The sequence below is a fragment of the Mandrillus leucophaeus genome, unplaced genomic scaffold (genome assembly GCF_000951045.1).
Source record: "Mandrillus leucophaeus isolate KB7577 unplaced genomic scaffold, Mleu.le_1.0 Scaffold71, whole genome shotgun sequence".
Classification (NCBI taxonomy): Eukaryota; Metazoa; Chordata; class Mammalia; order Primates; family Cercopithecidae; genus Mandrillus; species Mandrillus leucophaeus.
The window spans coordinates 2,080,455-2,099,669 of NW_012107697.1; the positions used below are offsets into that span (position 1 = coordinate 2,080,455).

The 19,215-nt window shown below is 52.7% G+C and overlaps 1 protein-coding gene across 2 annotated transcripts; it reads left to right on the forward strand.

The window, feature by feature from the left end:
* Positions 1–557: 557 nt before the first annotated feature.
* On the forward strand, positions 558–13,990 carry ABCG4 (ATP-binding cassette, sub-family G (WHITE), member 4). 2 transcript variants are annotated; one of them, XM_011964934.1, is made up of 15 exons: positions 558–903; positions 1,492–1,741; positions 5,568–5,685; positions 5,803–5,935; positions 6,066–6,116; positions 6,311–6,456; positions 7,870–7,993; positions 8,105–8,219; positions 8,406–8,548; positions 9,436–9,534; positions 9,752–9,920; positions 10,024–10,124; positions 11,571–11,729; positions 11,881–11,999; positions 12,224–13,990. In XM_011964934.1, the coding sequence occupies exons 2-15, from the start codon at positions 1,504–1,506 to the stop codon at positions 12,447–12,449; spliced, it is 1,941 nt and encodes a 646-aa protein (XP_011820324.1). In that variant the 5' UTR covers positions 558–903; positions 1,492–1,503; the 3' UTR covers positions 12,450–13,990. The 2 variants fall into 2 exon arrangements, with proteins under 2 accessions (XP_011820324.1, XP_011820325.1); XM_011964935.1 differs by lacking the exon at positions 558–903 and adding an exon at positions 1,053–1,226.
* The last annotated feature ends 5,225 nt before the right edge of the window (positions 13,991–19,215 follow it).

Below are 19,215 nucleotides of genomic sequence, written 5' to 3' on the forward strand. Positions count from 1 at the left end.
TGCCTGTCTTGAAGGCCTGTATCTGGCTAGGTGACTGCAGTCGGAGCAGACTGAGCACTGGGTTCCAGTTTAACTCTGGAGCTGCTGCAGGCTCTCCCAAAGCTGTTGCCATTTCCCCGTCTTTATTAGTGTCCTAACCCAGAGAAAGTGTGAATGGGGAAAGGGGAGTATGTTCCAATGTCCCAAGGCTCCTGCGTTTTTGAAAGCCTTTGTACCTAGTTTGGGGATTCCTGGAGGGAGGCCTGCACTCATGGGCTGGAACTGAGGGAAATTGTTGGGGGGCTGGTATCGTGTGTGAAGACAGACTGACACCTTTACAATCCCTCCACTTCTCCCCACCCCCAACACCACTGCCTAATCTGTCTTCCAGAGACTTGTCCCCACGGAATGACTCCAGCTCTCCTTTCCTCACTGCCTCCAAGTCGGCCCTTTGCCATCAACCCCCAGTCCTGAGTTCACCCCTGCACCCGATCCGGCCCACGCGCCGCAAGCGCTGCTCTCTCCTTTGCCGTCCTCGCCCACCGCGGGCTGCCGGGCGGCGCGGGCCCTTTAAGAACGGCGGGACCGGCGAGCAGTAGCTGGGAGGAGAGCGCAGTCGCCCCGCGGGCTCGGAGGACACAGCGTCCGGGTCCAGGCTCTGGGAAGCGGGTGTGCACAGCCCACCGGAGTCGGGGCGCGACCCCAACCGCCTCTCACCATCCTTGCCATCTTCTCCGAGCCAAGGGCCGGCCCTCCTGCCTCGCCTGCCCCGCCCCGGCCCCGCCCCGGCCCGGGCCGCCGGGACCGGGAGCCGGGACGCGGGTGCCGCAGCCCGAGGCAGGTAAGGGGATCCCCGGCTCTCCGTCTCTGGTCCGTGGCAGCGCTGAGCATCCCTGCCCCGCACCAGCCCGGGGGCGCGTCAAGGTGACTAGGCATGCGGGAGACAGGGCGGGGGCTTGAGCCGCCGTGGGGTGCTTAGTTTTGAGTCCGGGTGGTGCGCCTGGCTTTGGGGACAGCCCGGGGCACGCGGGCCCGGGGGTGCCGGCGGGAGGGGCTGGCCTGGGCATCGTGCCAAGGGATGGGGAGTGGGACGCAGCTGGAGGCCTGAAGCCTCCCCCTCTCCGCCTTCCCCTGGTCCGTCCTGCACTCACCCTGATACCCCGACCTCCTAGCCGGCAGCCTCGGCCGGCTGCCCCTTCTCCCCCGCCCCCTATCCCTTCAGTCCCCAGGGGCTGCTGGCCTGCGGGGTAAGGAGATTAGAGAAGCCGCGGGGAGGAAGGAGCGATTGAGGGCTTCAAGGGGACGGGCTGGAGCCAGGTTGGAGCTGGGCTGCCCGGGACTGAGCGTCTCCGAGCGAGGAGTGGGGGGCGGGGGCAGAGTGCGGGGCTAACAGTCGCGGATCTGCCCCGAGAAGGAGGTGGGGAGTGGGGGCGGGGGAAGCATTAGAACGCCAGGGAGCTTTGAGCGGGGCTCGGTAGTCTGCCCCAAACTGAGCAGGCCCTCTCCCCGCAGGCCGGCGACGTGATGGCGGAGAAGGCGCTGGAGGCTGTGGGCTGTGGACTAGGTCCGGGGGCTGTGGCCATGGCAGTGACGCTGGAGGACGGGGCGGAACCCCCTGTGCTGACCACACACCTGAAGAAGGTGGAGAACCACATCACTGAAGCCCAGCGCTTCTCCCACCTACCCAAGCGCTCAGCCGTGGACATCGAGTTCGTGGAGCTGTCCTATTCCGTGCGGGAGGGGCCCTGCTGGCGCAAAAGGGGTAGGGAACAGCCTGGTAGGGGGAGTCCGTGGGCCCTCTCTGAGTTGCCTCTCCAGAAGCATGAGGCCTGGGTGTCCCATGTTCGGCAAGTCCTGCACCAGTGGGCTCTGTGGAAACACTAAAATCTGGGTCCCAGTCCGTTGCTCACTGCACTGTTGGGGTGTCAGGATCTACTCTCCCCCACACCTGTGAGCACCATGGGATACTGGGTGCAATTGGTTATTGAAGCTTTATCTTCTAAAGAGATCCCCTGACCTCTGGTCCTTGAGTGGTCCTTGATGAGTTTTCCTTCTTTTGTTTATGGAGGATTCCTAACTGTGAGGACTAGTATGAAAAAGCAAGGGGCTGTGTCTGCAGGGTTGAGCAATACCCTTGGACCTAATTGTAAAGACGTTCTCATTCCTGTCATCTTATTCCATTCTTACCACAGTGCTCAGAAGCAGTGAGGGTGGCGGTTTGGCAGGATAGATGTCATCTCTTTGTTACTAATAAGGAAACTGAGGCCCAGGGAAGTTGAGTAACTTGACCAATGTCACACAGCTAGTAAGTGGCAGAGCTGGGACCAGAAGCCTGGTTTCGCAGCTCTCCACGCATTGTTCTTTTCTCTCTCTTCCCTGTACAGCAGTCCCATCACCTCCGCCTTCCCGCCCATGAGGACAGGTTCCCCTGAACCCTGAGCAGCCCCTGCAGCCCCTACCCTGAGCAGCTATAGCTGGTAATAGGGAAGCTGAGGCTGTTTCCCAGAGCCTGGGTGTGGGCTGGGGTGGGGCTGGGACATTGTTCTCTGAGGTTTGACAGATAGGTTTGGGGTGCTTCAGAGCAGGGCTAAGCATGATCTTCTCTGCACTCTCCAAACCCTCATTCCCAAGAGTGACCAAAAGGTCACATGGCTGAGCCAATGGAAACTGAGGCATCTAGGCTTCCTGCCCAGTGTGCCCTGTCCCTAAGCAGCCTCTTTCAGTCCTGAGACCAGCTCTGGGCAAGATGATGAGGCAGTTGTTATTTCCTTAGCTCTCTCATTTCCTCATAATTTTAAGAAGAAACTAAGATTGTTTTAAAAATGTGTCTAGACGGGCCAGCTCTCCAGTTGCTTCCATGTGCCAGCTACAGATTGATACCCCTCACCTGGTCCTTCCCTCCTTTTGACCTTGCCAGCCTCATTCTGCTCTACTGGCCATTTTGCCATTTTTTTCATCCGTCATCCCTTTCTCTGGCCCCTGCCCTCCCCTCGATGACTTCTCTTTTCCTTTGAATCCCTCTCCCCTTCTTTAGAGGACAGAAAGCAGTTAGGGGTAGGCAGAAAGGAAAGAAAGCAAGGGGGATGGAGAGAGAGTGAGTTCTGCCTTTCCCAAGTAAGGATTTGTTATCTCCCCTAAATATATATGACATTTCTTATTTTTTCAAAACAGCTTCCTTTTAATTATTATTAATAATCTCACTTAACATTATAATAACCTTATTAAGTCCTTGGGAATATATATTATTATCCTTCCTTTATAGATGAGGAGTCAGAGGCCTTAAAGATTAAGTGACTTGACAAAATTGCAAAGAGAGCTACCGACGGCGGCAGAACTAGAATGCCAGTGTCTCTCCAGCCCAAGGGCCTGGCTGGTCTCTTCTGTGCTGAGCAGTTGTGGGACATAGGTTCCTAGTCACTTATAAGCTGTGTGACCTTGGGCAGGCTGCTTACCTGTTCTTGGCCTTGCTTTTCTCATCTGTAAACAGGGATGATAAGAATACACAGACGTGTGAAGCTCAGCTGAGGTGGTATCTGTGAGAGGCAAATGTAAGATGATTTTTGTGTTAGGCATCAGTGTTCAACCAGCTACTGTAATTAATTGAGGGGAAGGTTCGTTGTTGCCAGTTTCTTCTCCTGCAAGAGATCACTTCCTGTGAGTGGCTCTGAAAGGCATATGCTGGAGTGTACCACCAAATGTCTCTGACTGATGACGAGGAGGACTGAGGCAGAGGGCTAGAGCCCATGGCTTCCCTCTCCCAGGAAAGAACTTGCTGTGTGACCCTGGGTGAGTCACTAGATGTCTCTGGTCCCCAGTTGCCTCACCCATGTTGTTAGAGAAACAGTTGAAGCTTTGTAAACCATGGGTACTATCCAGGCAGTTGCTGTGATCAGGACCTGACAGTGGGCAGGAGCTGCTCCCCCTTCTGATAGGAAGCATCCAGAGGGACAGCCGGGCCCAGAACACAGTCCTGGGTGTTGTGGAGGGAGGGTTAAATATGCCTTCCCTTCACTGTCTCCACTAAGGACACTAAGGAGGTGAAATGGGGAGGGACTTGGGCTCTGTGGGGGTTAGAAGGGGCGGCAATGAGCAAGGTGCTAGGTAAGGGATTGGCATGTCCTCAACTACGAGGCACGTCTGCCAGCATCGCAAGCGAGGCCCTCCTTGATGGTTTTATCCTTCCCCTCCACTTCCATGTCTCACCAGGTCACTCCATGTAGGTTCTGCCCTCTGTTCCTTGGATTGTGAGTGTATATACACATACTTTTATATCACAGAGCTTTTCCTTCCAAAGCCTGGAGGGCCTCTGCTTTCCCTTTGCCTTTTAGAATCCTGCTCATCCTCCAAGGCTTAGCTCAAATGCCACCACTTCCATGAGGCCAGTCTTGATTTTCCCCTTGCCCCCCCGACTCACGTCAATTCCATTGTTTTGCATTCTCACAGCACATTTTTTGTACTTCTGTTATAACTCAATTTTATTTTTCTTCATAGATTTTTTTGTCTGTCTTACTTAGATTATGACCTTCTTGAATACAAAAACTATGTCTTCCTCAATTTTTGTCCAGTGTTTGGTACAGAGCTTGGTATATAGTAGATATCAATAAGCATTTGTCAAGTAGAATTAATAGTAAAATGTCACTTTTTAATGCATTCTATGTGCCAAGCACTGTGTCATATGTTTTACATATATTATCTCATTGAATCTTTACAACAACCCTATGAGATAGGTACTATCATCCTCATTTTACAGATGAGGGACCTGGAGCTCAGAGAGGTTAAGCAACTTGCCCGAGGTCACACAGCTGGTAAGTGTGGAGCCAGAATTTGAACCCAGATCTACCTGACTCCAAACCGTGCTCTAAATGCATATGCTGCCTTCCAATGAATGAATGAAAGGTGAGATTTTACTGGGCCATGTAGGGGCTAGAGAGACAAGCCTGGTGGGCAGAGAGAGTGCAAAGAAGAAGGCTTTTTCTGAATTAGGGAAAAGCTCTGAGAACTCACGCTCATGGAACAGACACTTACTGAACATCTACTACAGACCAGACAGTCTACTGAGATTACCAAGATGAGTGACACACCGCCCCCAAGGAGCTCACTGACTGAGAGGCTGGGAGAGTGGGGCAAGTGACAGGCACATCAAGTAACAAACATGCTAGGATAGGAGAGGTGCTATGGAAACACAGGGGATAGGCAGCCAGCTCGGGCTGTAGTAGTGGACAAGTTTTCCTGGAGGGGGCAAGACAGTGGCCACTGTGATTACAGAAGAGGACCAGGGGCTTCTACAGCTTTGATCCCCTCTCCACACCCGTCTATGAGACATGTGGATTTTCCCACGCCCTTCAGAAGAGGATTGTTGCCTCTGGTACTTTGATATTAGTGGTGGTGGTTTCTAGGGGCACGGGATGAGAGGGACGGGTTCCTGCCAGGGCTATGAGGGTTGTTCCTCCATCCCAACCCAATCACACTGAATAGCTATGGCTATTCACACTACCTATTTCACTGATAGCCATGGCTGCTCCTAAGAATTTTGGGGGTACCTCTGTTCACTGCAGCCTGACCAAAAATCCCTCCTCTCCTCACTGCAGGTTATAAGACCCTTCTCAAGTGCCTCTCAGGTAAATTCTGCCGCCGGGAACTGATTGGCATCATGGGCCCCTCGGGGGCTGGCAAGTCCACCTTCATGAACATCTTGGCAGGATACAGGTAAGAATGAGACTGGGGTGGAATGGGGGGCAGGACTCAGGAAGAAGTATCCCTTGGGGAACACAGAAGGTATTCTGAAGTGGCTTTGACCCCCATCCTCAACCCACATCCCCGCAGGGAGTCTGGAATGAAGGGGCAGATCCTGGTTAATGGGAGGCCGCGGGAGCTGAGGACTTTCCGCAAGATGTCCTGCTACATCATGCAAGATGACATGCTGCTGCCGCACCTCACGGTGTTGGAAGCCATGATGGTGAGGGCTGGATAGTCCCCTCCTCCCAGCAACCCCCTCTGTCTGCTGTCCCCACCTTCCCCATCGGCAGAGGGGTCAAGGCAGAGCTCTCTCCCACACATACCTCTCTCGCTTACTCTCTGGACCCCAGGTCTCTGCTAACCTGAAGCTGAGTGAGAAGCAGGAGGTGAAGAAGGAGCTGGTGAGTGGAGAAGGGAGGCAGCGGCGCCACTCCCTTTTGTGGTGCTGCTGAGCTCAAGGCCCCGAGCTGGAGGTGGGAGAGTGGTGGCCTAGGCTGAGACAGTGGACTTAAGGGAGATGCTTTTTGAAGCTGGGGTGGTGCCTGGGGGAAGCAGAGACTCCGAAGCTGACCTGGCATGGGTGGGGTGGGGCCAGGTGACAGAGATCCTGACGGCACTGGGCCTGATGTCGTGCTCCCACACGAGGACAGCCCTGCTCTCCGGCGGGCAGAGGAAGCGTCTGGCCATCGCCCTGGAGCTGGTCAATAACCCGCCTGTCATGTTCTTTGATGAGCCCACCAGGTAGTTCTCTTCACCCTTTCCCACCAGCATACCCCTCTCCTCTCGGCCCTGAGCCAGGGCTGGAGGCTGTATCTTCTCCATGATCCAGAGCCTCTGTTCACATCCTCCTGGGGCCAAGATAAGGGCTTCTTCCTCATCTCCATCCTTGCCAAATCTGTTGCTGTGAGTGGCCCCATCCTTTATCCGGGCAGAGATCCAGATGTCCTCCCTGATTGACACCTCCCTCTCCAGTCACCCTCGGCCATCAGTCACCAAGTCCTGTTGATTCCGCCTCCTTTTGATATCTCTCATATTTGCCCTGCCCCATCGCTAATGTTGATGTTAAATTCAGGACAGCAACAGATTCTTATCTCCTTGTCTCCAGTGTCTCCCAGTCAGTCCTTCCTCCAAACTGTAGCTAGAGTGAACTTTCTTTTATTTTTTTAAGACGGAGTCTCGCTCTGTCAACCAGGCTGGAGTGCAGTGGTGCAATCTTGGCTCACTGCAACCTCTGCCTCCTGGGTTCAAGCGATTCTCCTGCCTCAGTCCCTTGAGTAGCTGGGATTACAGGCAGGTACTACCATGCCTGGCTAATTTTTGTATTTTTAGTAGAGACGGGGTTTCACCCTATTGGTCAGGCTGGTCTTGAACTTCTGACCTTGTGATCCACCCGCCTTGGCCTCCCAAAGTGCTGGGATTACAGGTGTGAGCCACCATGCCTGACCAGAGTGAACTTTCTAAACACAAGTCTGCAGTGCTCACTCCCCTGCTTAAAACATGCAGTGTTTCCTGTCCCACTTGTCCTCAAAATATAAAGTCAGGTGACTTACAAGGGCCTGGTCTGAACCTACTTCTCCAGCCTCATGTCATGTACTTTATGCTCTAATAATACTGAGTTGCTTATAATTCCCTGGTCAAGCCATGTGTTTCATGCCTCTAAGCTTTGCCCATGCTGTGTCTGCTGCTGGAATGCCCTTCACCACTGTGCCTCCCCTCTTCCCTTCACCTGCTTAGCTCTTACTCCTGGGCTCGCTCAGGAACCTTCTCTGACTACCCTCCAACACCTGATACAGCTGAGCTGAATCCTCCCCCTCTTTCACCCAGTGTTGCTACAGCACTTTCCGCATTACCCAAAATCATCTGTGTGCTTGTCTTTCTCTCCTTCCAGACCAGAGTCTATGTATTATTTATGCATCATTGTAATCCCAGTGCCTGGCATACAACAGGTCCTCAATATATGCTTATTAAACTGAACCGTGCTCTGGGTTTCTGGGTATACCTCCAAGTGCCTGAACAGTAAAGGATACAGATGTGGCCAAAGTGCCCTCTTCCTGCCAGCTTCATCCCCTTCACAGCAGCTGCCCCACCCCAGACACTCCCTTCTTTTGGCCTCACCCACCTCACGTGGCCCCCTGGTGGCCTCTCTCTGGACAGTGGTCTGGATAGCGCCTCTTGTTTCCAAGTGGTGTCCCTCATGAAGTCCCTGGCACAGGGGGGTCGTACCATCATCTGCACCATCCACCAGCCCAGTGCCAAGCTCTTTGAGATGTTTGACAAGGTGAGTGTCTCCAGGCCTCAAGGAGGATTGGCTTGAGATGGAGGGATGGAAGGGGGTCAGTAGGGGTGCCTGGCCCGCGGCTCCTTCCTTACCCTTCTCTTTCTGCTGCAGCTCTACATCCTGAGCCAGGGTCAGTGCATCTTCAAAGGTGTGGTCACCAACCTGATCCCCTATCTAAAGGGACTCGGCTTGCACTGCCCCACTTACCACAACCCGGCTGACTTCAGTGAGTGGGGGTCGTTGGTAGGGGCTGGGAAGCAGCAGCGGACAAAACCTGGAGGCTCTGCACTCAGGCCTTCTAGGGATAGGGATCTCACCGTCGCCCGCCTTCCCCACACACCCAAGGCGGGACTGACTTGCCCTTGGGAAGTGAGGATGAATCTAAACTGAGCTCTCCACTCTGTGTCCCCAGTCATCGAGGTGGCCTCTGGCGAGTATGGAGACCTGAACCCCATGTTGTTCAGGGCTGTGCAGAATGGGCTGTGTGCCATGGCTGAGAAGAAGAGCAGCCCTGAGAAGAACGAGGTCCCTGCCCCCTGCCCCCCTTGTCCTCCGGTGAGTAGGAGTGGAGAGGGCAGAGAGGGCATAGTTGGGGAGGGGAGACTGGACCATGGACAGTGGCCCTGTCAAAGAGGCTGTTCCCTGGAGGCGTTGCAACCATTGGGTACTAGGAAGAACCTAGGACTTGGAATCGACCTACTATGAACAGCACCGTGACCTTAGGCACGTTATTTAACCTCCTTGAGCTCCAGTTTCCTCATTCACGTATTCATTTGGCAAGTTCTTGTTGAGCAGCTACAGTGTGCTGTCCTTGGTCCTGGCATAGTGCTCATCTGGTAAGCAAGATCAACATGGTCCCCAGGCTCGTAGCCAGTGTGGCTTACTGTTCTCTCTAACTTAGAGATGATGATACTTACCTCACAGGGTGATTGGGAGGACTAATCAGATAATCACATAAAGCTCTTAGCACTGTAGCTGGTACAGCGGGCATCTGCCCGGTGCTAGTTCTCTTCCTTAAATGAGACACTATAACCCCTGAAAACCAGATTGGTTAGTCTTTGTTGTTATTGTTGTCATTATCATCATTATTAAATAATATTACTGTATAATTAGTGGCATAAAGGAATTATACCCTTAGAGTTAATATGTTTTGATGGATTAAAGAAGTAACTGATCTATTATTAGCCACCACGGGTGTCCATTACTTTCTTTCCATCTCCTCCCTCCCAAGTTTTTGCCCCCTCTTTGTGTCTGAATCTCACTCTGATTCACACCCCTAAGCCTGGCTTTCAGGAACACAATTTAATGGTGGAAGATTCTCTGTAGACTTGGAGGACCCCTGCTCTGGGGAAGAGCTCTGAGGTTTTTCATTCACTGAGCTGGGTGTTCTGTGGGTGAATGGGGTAGGCTCACCTGATCCCGATCCAATTTCTTCTTCCCAGGAAGTGGATCCCATTGAAAGCCACACCTTTGCCACCAGCACTCTCACACAGTTCTGCATCCTCTTCAAGAGGACCTTCCTGTCCATCCTCAGGGACACGGTGAGGCGTCAGGCTAGGGGAGAGGAGGCTGGCACAGGCCTGACCTTTTGGGCTGTAGGCTCCTAGCAGCTGAGATGGGAATGGGGACCCTCCCTCACAGCCCCACAATGTGCCTGTGGGTCTCTGTGCCTGTGAGGACAGCTCCGAGTTCCTACCCTGCTCTGTGGCTTGCCCTGGCTTGTAACACATCCCTCTCCTGGTGATGACCCCTCCCAAGGTCCTGACCCACCTGCGGTTCATGTCCCACGTGGTTATTGGCGTGCTCATCGGCCTCCTCTACCTGCATATTGGCGACGATGCCAGCAAGGTCTTCAACAACACCGGCTGCCTCTTCTTCTCCATGCTGTTCCTCATGTTCGCTGCCCTCATGCCAACTGTGCTCACCTGTGAGCTGAGCTGCCCTGGGCATGGGGCAAGGGCGTGGGTGCTGGGGCTTGGGGCAGGGGCCAGGGTGTTGGCTGGCTGTGCCTAAGCAGCCTGTGTCCTCAGTCCCCCTAGAAATGGCGGTCTTCATGAGGGAGCACCTCAACTACTGGTACAGCCTCAAAGCGTATTACCTGGCCAAGACCATGGCTGACGTGCCCTTTCAGGTGGGCCTCTTCCTCCCACCTGCCCAGTGCCTCCATCTTGTTTTGCTCCTTCTATCCTTGCTTTCTTGCCTCCCTCAAACTTGTCACTTTCCTTCCTTTGCTGTCCTTCTACTCACTTAGCAAATAGATGGTGAGTACCTATCATAGGCCAGGCTCTGTACCAGGCTTTAGGGATATAGCAATGAACTAGACTGATGTAGTCTTGACCACGTGGAACTTATGTTTTAATGAGAACAACTGACAGCAAACAGAAAACGATGAAAATAACCCTATAGGGCCGGGCGCGGTGGCTTACGCCTGTAATCCCACCACTTTGGGAGGCCGAGGCTGGAGGATCACTTGAGCTCAGGAGTCTGAGACCAGCCTAGGCAACATGACGAAATCCCATCTCTACTGAAAATACAAAAATTAGTGAGGCATGGTGTTGTGCACCTGTAGTCCCAGCTACTGGGGGCAGTGGGGGTTTGAGGGCATTGTTGAGGTGGGAGGATTGCTTGAGCCCAGGAGGCAGAGGTTGCAGTAAGCCTCCAGATTGCGCCACTGCACTCTAGCCTGGATGAGTTAGTGAGAGACCCTGTCTCAAAAAAAAAAAAAAAAGAGGAAATAGCCCTACAAATGACTCTGTAACTCTTATTAGGGGCGGTCGACAATGGTGTACTCTCTGGCTCTTACTGCCACTTGCTATCTGTAAGATCTTGGGCAAATCACTCTCTTTGCTAAAGTGTCCCCATCTATAAAGTGGAATGACAATACTATCTACCTGAGGATTGTTAGAATTGAATGAGTTAATGTATATAAAGTACTTAGAATAGTGCCTGGCACACACGAAGTGCCAAATAAATGTTAGCTGGTTGTTGTTACTGCCAATACCACCCTGTTCCAAGCATCAGGGCCACCAGTAATCCACAGGATGCATTTGTGCAAATTAGAAAAAGGTACCCCTTCCTCAGGGCGGACAGTACAACAGGATGCTTGGCTTAATGAGAAGAGCACAAGCTGGACCTTTGGCCTTTGGTTGGCTCTTGGTTAGATGCCCTTGAGCAGGGGATGACTGTATTTAGTAGGCTCAGACCCTGAACCCTAGGAGTTGGTAGCTCATGGGGGAACAAAATGGCTCTCCTATGGAGAGTTAATTAATTAACAATATAATGAATAAGCTGGTCCAGGTGGGAAGGACTTTAGACGCTCAGGGAAGGGAAAAGTCACTGTGCCTGAAGCAGTCACGGTGGACCCAACGGAACATGTGAGACAAGATAAGTGAGGGTCATATGGCCAGGGAGGAAGGGGACGTGTGTCAGTCTGGGGGACAGCTTGAACAAGAGTGTGGAGGCAGGATGGGCACCCTGGGAATAGGTATTCTAGAGGCCCAGGCTTGGGTGGAGTGGAGGTCTTGGCTGCTGCACCCCTGGCTTGAAGTCCACTGCCCAGTCCGTGCCCACTCCCCAGGTGGTGTGTCCGGTGGTGTACTGCAGCATTGTGTACTGGATGACAGGCCAGCCCGCTGAGACCAGCCGCTTCCTGCTCTTCTCAGCCCTGGCCACTGCCACCGCCTTGGTGGCCCAATCTTTGGGGCTGCTGATCGGAGCTGCTTCCAACTCCCTACAGGTGGGAGGCCGGCAGCTGGGGATTCCCAAGGTGGGAGGAGGTCTTGTGGGAGGAAGCAGGGCCTGGTGCAAGGGGTAGGGTGGAGCTCTAGGAAACCTGGGTTTGTCTTGGTCACCCCTATGATGGCTTGGCCCCTTCTCGTCCCCTCTAGGTGGCCACCTTTGTGGGCCCAGTTACCGCCATCCCTGTCCTCTTGTTCTCCGGCTTCTTTGTCAGCTTCAAGACCATCCCCACTTACCTGCAGTGGAGCTCCTATCTCTCCTATGTCAGGTCAGTACCCCTGCCCTCCTCATTCGCCTCTGCTTCTCCCTGGAGGAGTCCACACCCAGGGCTTCCTGGGTTGTGCCAAGTCTGCTGCCTGCCCCATTATCCTTTGGGCAGGGGCACCCTGGCTGTGCCCCAGGGATGACAGCATTGCAGCTGGGCTCTGGCAGTTTTCTCAGAGAGCAGGGACCCTGTGTGCTGTGTCCTATCTGATATCCTTGCCTGCCTAGGTATGGCTTTGAGGGTGTGATCCTGACGATCTATGGCATGGAGCGAGGAGACCTGACATGTTTAGAGGAACGCTGTCCGTTCCGCGAGCCACAGAGCATCCTCCGAGCGCTGGATGTGGAGGATGCCAAGCTCTACATGGACTTCCTGGTCTTGGGCATCTTCTTCCTAGCCCTGCGGCTGCTGGCCTACCTTGTGCTCCGTTACCGGGTCAAGTCAGAGAGATAGAGGCTTGCCCCAGCCTATACCCCAGCCCCCGCAGCAGGAAGCCCCCAGCCCCAGCCCTTTGGGACTGTTTTAACCTTATAGACTTGGGCACTGGTTCCTGGCGGGGCTACCCTCTCCTCCCTTGGCTCCTCCACAGGTTGGCTGTCGGACTGCACTCCCAGCCTGGACTCTGGGAGTGGGGGCTCCAGCCCTCCCCACCATGCCCAGGAGTCTTCCCAAGTTGATGCAGTTTGTAGCTTCCTCCCTACTCTCTCCAACACCTGCATGCAAAGACCACTGGGAGGCTGCTCCTTCCTTCCTGCCCATGGCACCCTCCTCTGCTGTCTGCCTGGGAGCCCCAGGCTCTCCAGACCCCCACTTACAACTGACCAAAGTGGCCCCCTCTGGGGGTCCCCACCACACAAGTGTTTGTAAACTGGGCTGCTATAAGGTTGGAGTTCCAGGGCTGGGCCCTGGTGGGGTCCCCGGAAGTCCCATTATGGAAGTTGAAATGGACAGGAAGGGACTCTGGAAGTCTCTTCCTCCTCCTCCCCTTCTCCCCACCCCTAGACCCTGGCTCACTTGGACAATCTGCCAGGACAGAAGCTGGATTTTCTGTCTAGGTCACCACTCCCAATCCTGGGGATTGGAGAGGCCTGGGGCTGTGGGATGCCCCGTCCCCCTCCCCATCACCTTTGGTGGGAGTACGGCCTGGTGGCACCTGTGCAATAATGTCTGTGTTTCTCTCCCACCTGCCACTGGAACTGGAGAATGCACTTTATTCTGGGGGGTGAGTGGGGGAAGACCCAACCCTCCTTTCTCGCTGCCCCTGATGCATGCACGGTCTCGTGATGCTCCCTCCCTCTCCGGAGTGACAGGCACATACATGCGAACAGGCCATCTCAGCCCTACACACTTGCCATCCTCTACAGTGCAGAGGAAGAGTGATGGTGGCATGCTGGTGGTGGCGGGAGGACAGTGCCAATCTCCTCCTGGGGATCCCATGTTGGAGACTCTAAGGATAAGGCTGGTGCTGCCCAGGGTGTCTACAGGACCTGCAGGTGTCTACCCCCAAGTCTTCCCTCCTCCCGAGCCAGGGGTGGCACAGGGCACTAGATCCCTGGAGTTCAGGACCCAACACAAGCACAAACACGGGCATAAGTTGGCCTTGGCCACTGCCACCCATGGCCCTCCTTTTGTGCTCCATGCTGGCATCTTCACTCCCCTACCCCTTCCCCAGCCACTGCTGTTCATTCAAACCCCTGTCCGTGTCCCTCCACCATTCCTATCAGCAGGTGGCCCCTGGGCATCAGAACAGCCTGCCCTGGGCACCAGGTGGCGGACACAGAGCGTGTCTGGCTTTCCTGGTGGGTCCAGGCTCATTCTGTTTCTTGTTTCCGCTCCCCCAGGGCTCATTTCCCTTCTTTTTCCTGTACACATCCGTGTCTACCTCCTCTCACCCTGCCACAGATTCTTCCTATCACACAGAGATGCCAGTTGTATTCGTGGGATTTCACCCATTATTAATAAAACCTATATTTATACAGTATGCAATGTGTAAATGTGTGTGGATCTGACTCCTGGTACTGTGCGCTGCAAGGGGATCTTCAAAGCATTTGGCAAGATGCTTGTCGGCTGTAGGGAGTCTGTGGCAGGGGATGGTAGGTCCTAGGTACATGTCAAGCTAGTGAACATGTAGCTTAAGAAATATTTGTGTCACCGGGCACGGTGGCTCATGCCTGTAATCCCAGCACTTTGGGAGGCCGAGGCAGGTGGATCACGGGGTCAGGAGATCGAGACCATCTTGGCTAACATGGTGAAACCCCGTCTCTACCAAAAATACAAAAAATTAGCCAGGCATGGTGGTGGGCGCCTGTAGTCTCAGCTACTCGGGAGGTTGAGGCAGGAGAATGGCATGAACCCGGGAGGTGGAGGTTGCAGTGAGCTGAGATTGTGCCACTGCACTCCAGCCTGGGCAACAGAGTGAGACTCCGTCTCAAAAAACAAACAAAAAAAAGATAAAAATATTTGTGTCATGCTTTCCATTTCACAGAGGCTTCACTTTCATTCTCTCAAGGGAGTCCCATGCTGCCCCTGCACCATCCTTGTTTGTAGGTGAGAGAACTGAGACTTGGGTTAAGGAACTTACCCAAGGGCCCTCAACGAATGGAGGAGGAGTAAGGCCTGGAGACCAGATCTTCTGCCTCCATAGTCCTCATTCTTGGCATTGGTCAATGACACTTGTTCATGGTGGATCCACATGCTGTGTGGGGGACCTGTGTGTCTGTTGCATGGGCGAGTTCTTGCCCAAATGATGCCTGCCTCTGTCTTCAGGACTCACTGAGCCCTGGGTGTGCCTGCAGGGGTGGGGTGTGTTAATGGTTCTGGAGGACAGTGAGAAGCAGAAAAGACCCTGGAGCCCCATCCCTAGGATGGGGGTGGGGGGGACCTCACTGGGTTTATTTGTCTTTCCCCTTTGCTTCTCCTCTTCTTTCCACCCAGCCACCCTTCCCGGGGCTGAACTGTCAGCCACCAGGAATACAAATGGGTTTGGTGACTGGGGGTTTGAATCAGGCAAGTGTCCAGAAGTTCTTGAGGGCTGGGGGCAGGACAACTCAAGAAGCAGCACACTGACTTGCCCTCTTCTCTCCTGGGCCTGCGGCTTGGGGACTGAAGGAAATGACTGGCATCAACCTGCCAGCTGCCTGGGACACCCTAGTGCCACACGTAGACTTAAGTGACCCAGACTAAACTAGGCTCCAATTTATGAGTGGTTGGGTGCTCACCTGGAGATGAATGACTTTTTTTTTTTTTCTTATGGAGGTTTGTGATGGGAGTGGAAAGCATGAAGGAGTTCAAGCTGCTAGAATTCTAGTTAGATTTAGAGGGCATTCTGGGTGCCACCTTCTCCCTGGAGTGATGCCAAGAGATGGCTTTTGACATATCAAAGGGCATGAAATCCCACCATTAAAGAATCTTTCTTAAGATTCTTATTGTACTCTCTCTATTTTTCTTTTTTATTTAAAGACAGGGTCTCACTCTGTCACCTAGGCTGCGGTGCAGTGGTACAAACATAGCTCACTGCAGCCTTGAACTCCTGGGCTCAAGGGATCCTCCTCCCTCAGTCTCCTGGGTAGCTGGGACCATAGGTGTATGCCACTATGCCCAGATAATTTTAAATTTTTTTTTTTGAGACAGAGTTTCACTCTCGTTGCCCAGGCTTGAGTGCAACGGCGCGATCTCGGCTCACCACAGCCTCCGCCTCCCAGGTTCAAGCGATTCTCCTACCTCAGCCTCTCGAGTAGCTGGGGTTACAGGCATGCACCACCACGTCCAGCTAATTTTGTATTTTTAGTAGAGATGGGATTTCTCCACGTTGGTCAGGCTGGTCTCGAACTCCTAACCTCAGGCCTAATTTTTAAAATTTTTAAAATGTAGAGATGGGATCTCATCTTGTTGCCCAGGCTGGTCTCCACCTCCCGGGCTGAAACATTCCTCTCAGCTCAGCCTCCAAAAGTGTTAGGATTATAAGCATGAGCCACCATGCCCGGCCCTCTTTCTCTTTTTAAAACGTAAATACTAGGGCATGGCATGGTAGCTCACACCTGTAATTCCAGGACTTTGGGAGGCCCCATCACTACAACTCTCTATAAAAACAAACAAACAATTAGCTGGGCAAGGTGGCAGTGCTTGTAGTCCTAGTTACTTGGGAGGCTGAGGTGAGAGGATCACTTGAGCCCAGGAGTTTGAGATTACAGTGAGCTATGATTGTGCCACTGCACCCCAGCCTAGGTGACAGAGTGACACCCTGTTAAAAACAAAACAAAACAAAACAAAAAAACAGTAAATACTTCTGAAAGGGTTAAACACTTATAGATTCACACATTTACAAGTTCCTGTGGGAGCCAATGAAGGCCATCGGCCTTCCAGAGCCAGCAAAGGCCTTGCAGGCACAGAGAACATTTGTAGAGTGGCTCACATATTTGCTAAGAGAGCTCTTTTGATTCCCACAGCAACCCCACGAGACTGCTAGGATGAGCACTATCATCTCCTTCTTTTATAGAAAAGGAGTCCAGGCGCGGTAGCTCATGCCTGTATCCCAGCACTTTGGGAGGCCGAGACAGGCAGATCACCTGAGGTCAGAGTTTGAGATCGGCCTGACCAACATGGAGAAACCCTGTCTCTACTAAAAACACAAAAATTAGCCAGGCATGGTGGTGCATGCCTGTAATCCCAGCTACTCAGGAGGCTGAGGCAGGAGAATCTCTTGAACCTGGAAGGCGGAGGTTGCGGTGAGCTGAGATCGCACCATTGCACTCCAGCCTGGGCAACGAGAGTGAAACTCTGCCTCAAAATAAATAAATAAATAAAAATAAGTACACAAAATAGAAAAGGAAACCTAGGCTTGAAGAAATGACTTGAGCAAGCTCTTGAGATACTGTATTCTTTTGTTTTTTTTGGAAACGGAGTCTCTCTCTCTCTGCCACCCAGGCTGGAGTGCAGTGGCACCATCTCAGCTCACTGCAACCTTCGCCTCTGGGGCTCAAGCAATTCTCCTGCCTCAGCCTCCCAAGTAGCTGGGATTAGAGGCGTGCACTACCACACCTGGTTGATTTTTTTGTATTTTTAGTAGAGATGGGGTTTCACCATGTAACCCTGATGGTCTCGAACTCCTGAGCTCAGGCGATCCACCCACATTGGCCTCCCAAAGTGCTGGGATTACAGGCATGAGCCACCACGCCCGGCCGACATCATCTTCTTTAACACAATCACCTTCTCTGTCCAGACCTATGCAAAGTGCTGAAGACCAGAGTTGACCAAGACAGTTGTCCATGCAATAATTCTTTTTTTTTTTTTGAGACAGGGTCTCGTTCTGTCACCCATGCTAGAGTACAAGGTGCAGTCATGGTTTACTGTAGCCTCAACCTCCTGGGCTCAAGGGATCCTCCCATCTCAGCCTCTAGAGTAGCTGGGACTGCAGGTGCATGCCACCATGCCTGGCTAATTTTTTTGTTAATTATTTTTTGTGGAGTCAGGGTTTTATTATGTTGCCTAAGCAGGTCTCAAAACTCCTGGGCTCAAGCGATCCTTCTGCCTCAGCCTCCTAAAGTGCTGGGATTGCAAGTGTGAGCGACCACACTCCGGCCTCATGCTATAATTTTTTTTTTTTTTAGACAGAGTCTCACTCTAGCCAAGGCTGGAGTGTGCAGTGGCATGATCTTGGCTCACTGCAACCTCTGCCTTCTGCATTCCAGTGATTCTCCTGCCTTAGTCTCCTGAGTAGCTGGGACTACAGGCGCCTGCCACCACGCCTGGCTAATTTTTTTGTATTTTTAGTAGAGATGGGGTTTCACCATGTTGGTCAGGCTGGTCTCGAAGGTCAGGATCACTGACCTCAGGTGATCCACCCACCTCGGCCTCCCAGAGTGCTGGGATTCTAGGTGTGAGCCACTGTGCCCCATCCTGAGGTCACACAACAGAGGACATGCCCACGGCATGACTCACAGTACTTCTGTCTGCAAGAGGTCAAAGTATATGTTATTAATAAAACCTACATGGCTGTCGTATCCATGGGGAAGGTGACAGGGAAGGAAAACAGATTGCTCTGAGCTGTGTCCAGGAACTGCCGCCAGGTGACTGCCTTGCATGGCTAGGTAAGTGGAATTAAGCTAGAGGAGTTTATCAGGCCCAAACTGTCACCCCTGAGACTACATTCATGGGGTTCCTATGCTTCCCCTCCCACATTCCATTCTACTCTCCTTGAAGAACCTCTTTTAAAACGCAAATGTGTTGTTCACCCTGCTGCTGGCATGCCCTGCCCTTCCTTTCTCTGATTTATTTATTTATTGAGACAGGGTCTCTCTTTATTGCCCAGGTTGGAGTGCCGTGGCACAATCTCGGTTCACTGTGACCTCTGCCTCCCAGGTTCAAGCAATTCTCCTGCTTCAGTCTCCCCAGTAGCTGTGAGTATAGGCGTGTGCCACCATGCTCAGATAATTTTTTGTGCTTTTATTTTTATTTTTGAGACAGAGTTTCACTTTATCTCCCAAGCTAGAGTGCAGTGGCATAATCTTGGCTCACTGCAACCTCTGCCTCCCAAGTTCAAGCAATTCTTGTGCCTCAGCCTCCTGAGTAGCTGCTACTACAGGCCCACGCCACCACTCCTGGTTGATTTTTTTTTTTTTTTTTTGGATATGGAGTTTTTGCTTGTCTCCCAGGCTAGAGTGCAGTAGTGTGATCTCGGCTCACAGCAACCTCTGCCCCCTGGATTCAAGCAATTCTCCTGCCTCAGCCTCCTGCGTAGCTGGGACTGCCGGCATGCATCACCCAGCCTGGCTAATTTTTGTATTTTTAGTAGAGATGAGGTTTCACCATGTTGCCCAGGCTGGTCTTGAACTTCTGGGCTCAGGCAATCCGCCTGCCTTGGCCTCCCAAAGTGCTAGGATTACAGGTAAAAGCCACCATGCCTGGCCAATTTTTTGTATTTTTAGTAGAGATGGGGTTTCACCATGTTGGCCATGGTGACCAGTTTGAGCTGGTCTGAAACTCCTGGCCTCAGGAGATCTGCCCTCACCCCCAGCCTTCCAAAGTGCTGAGATTACAGGCATGAGCCACTGCGTGTGGCCCTCTGATTTATTTTTTCAGATCCAGTACAAATGTTACCTCCTCTGCACTCCCTTTTCCAGACTCTCCTAATGCTTTGCCTCTGCCACTGACGGACATCATTTGTTTGTCTGTTTTTTATATTTTTCTTTTCTTTTTTCTTTTCTTTTTCTTTTTTTTTTTT

Excerpts from the sequence above, each read along its gene's own strand:
- ABCG4 (XM_011964934.1), top strand. The coding sequence starts at position 1,504 with ATGGCGGAGAAGGCGCTGGAGGCTGTGGGCTGTGGACTAGGTCCGGGG. Across the intron at positions 1,742-5,567 it reads GCCCTGCTGGCGCAAAAGGG|GTTATAAGACCCTTCTCAAG; the intron begins GTAGGGAACAGC and ends TCCTCACTGCAG. Across the intron at positions 5,686-5,802 it reads AACATCTTGGCAGGATACAG|GGAGTCTGGAATGAAGGGGC; the intron begins GTAAGAATGAGA and ends ACATCCCCGCAG.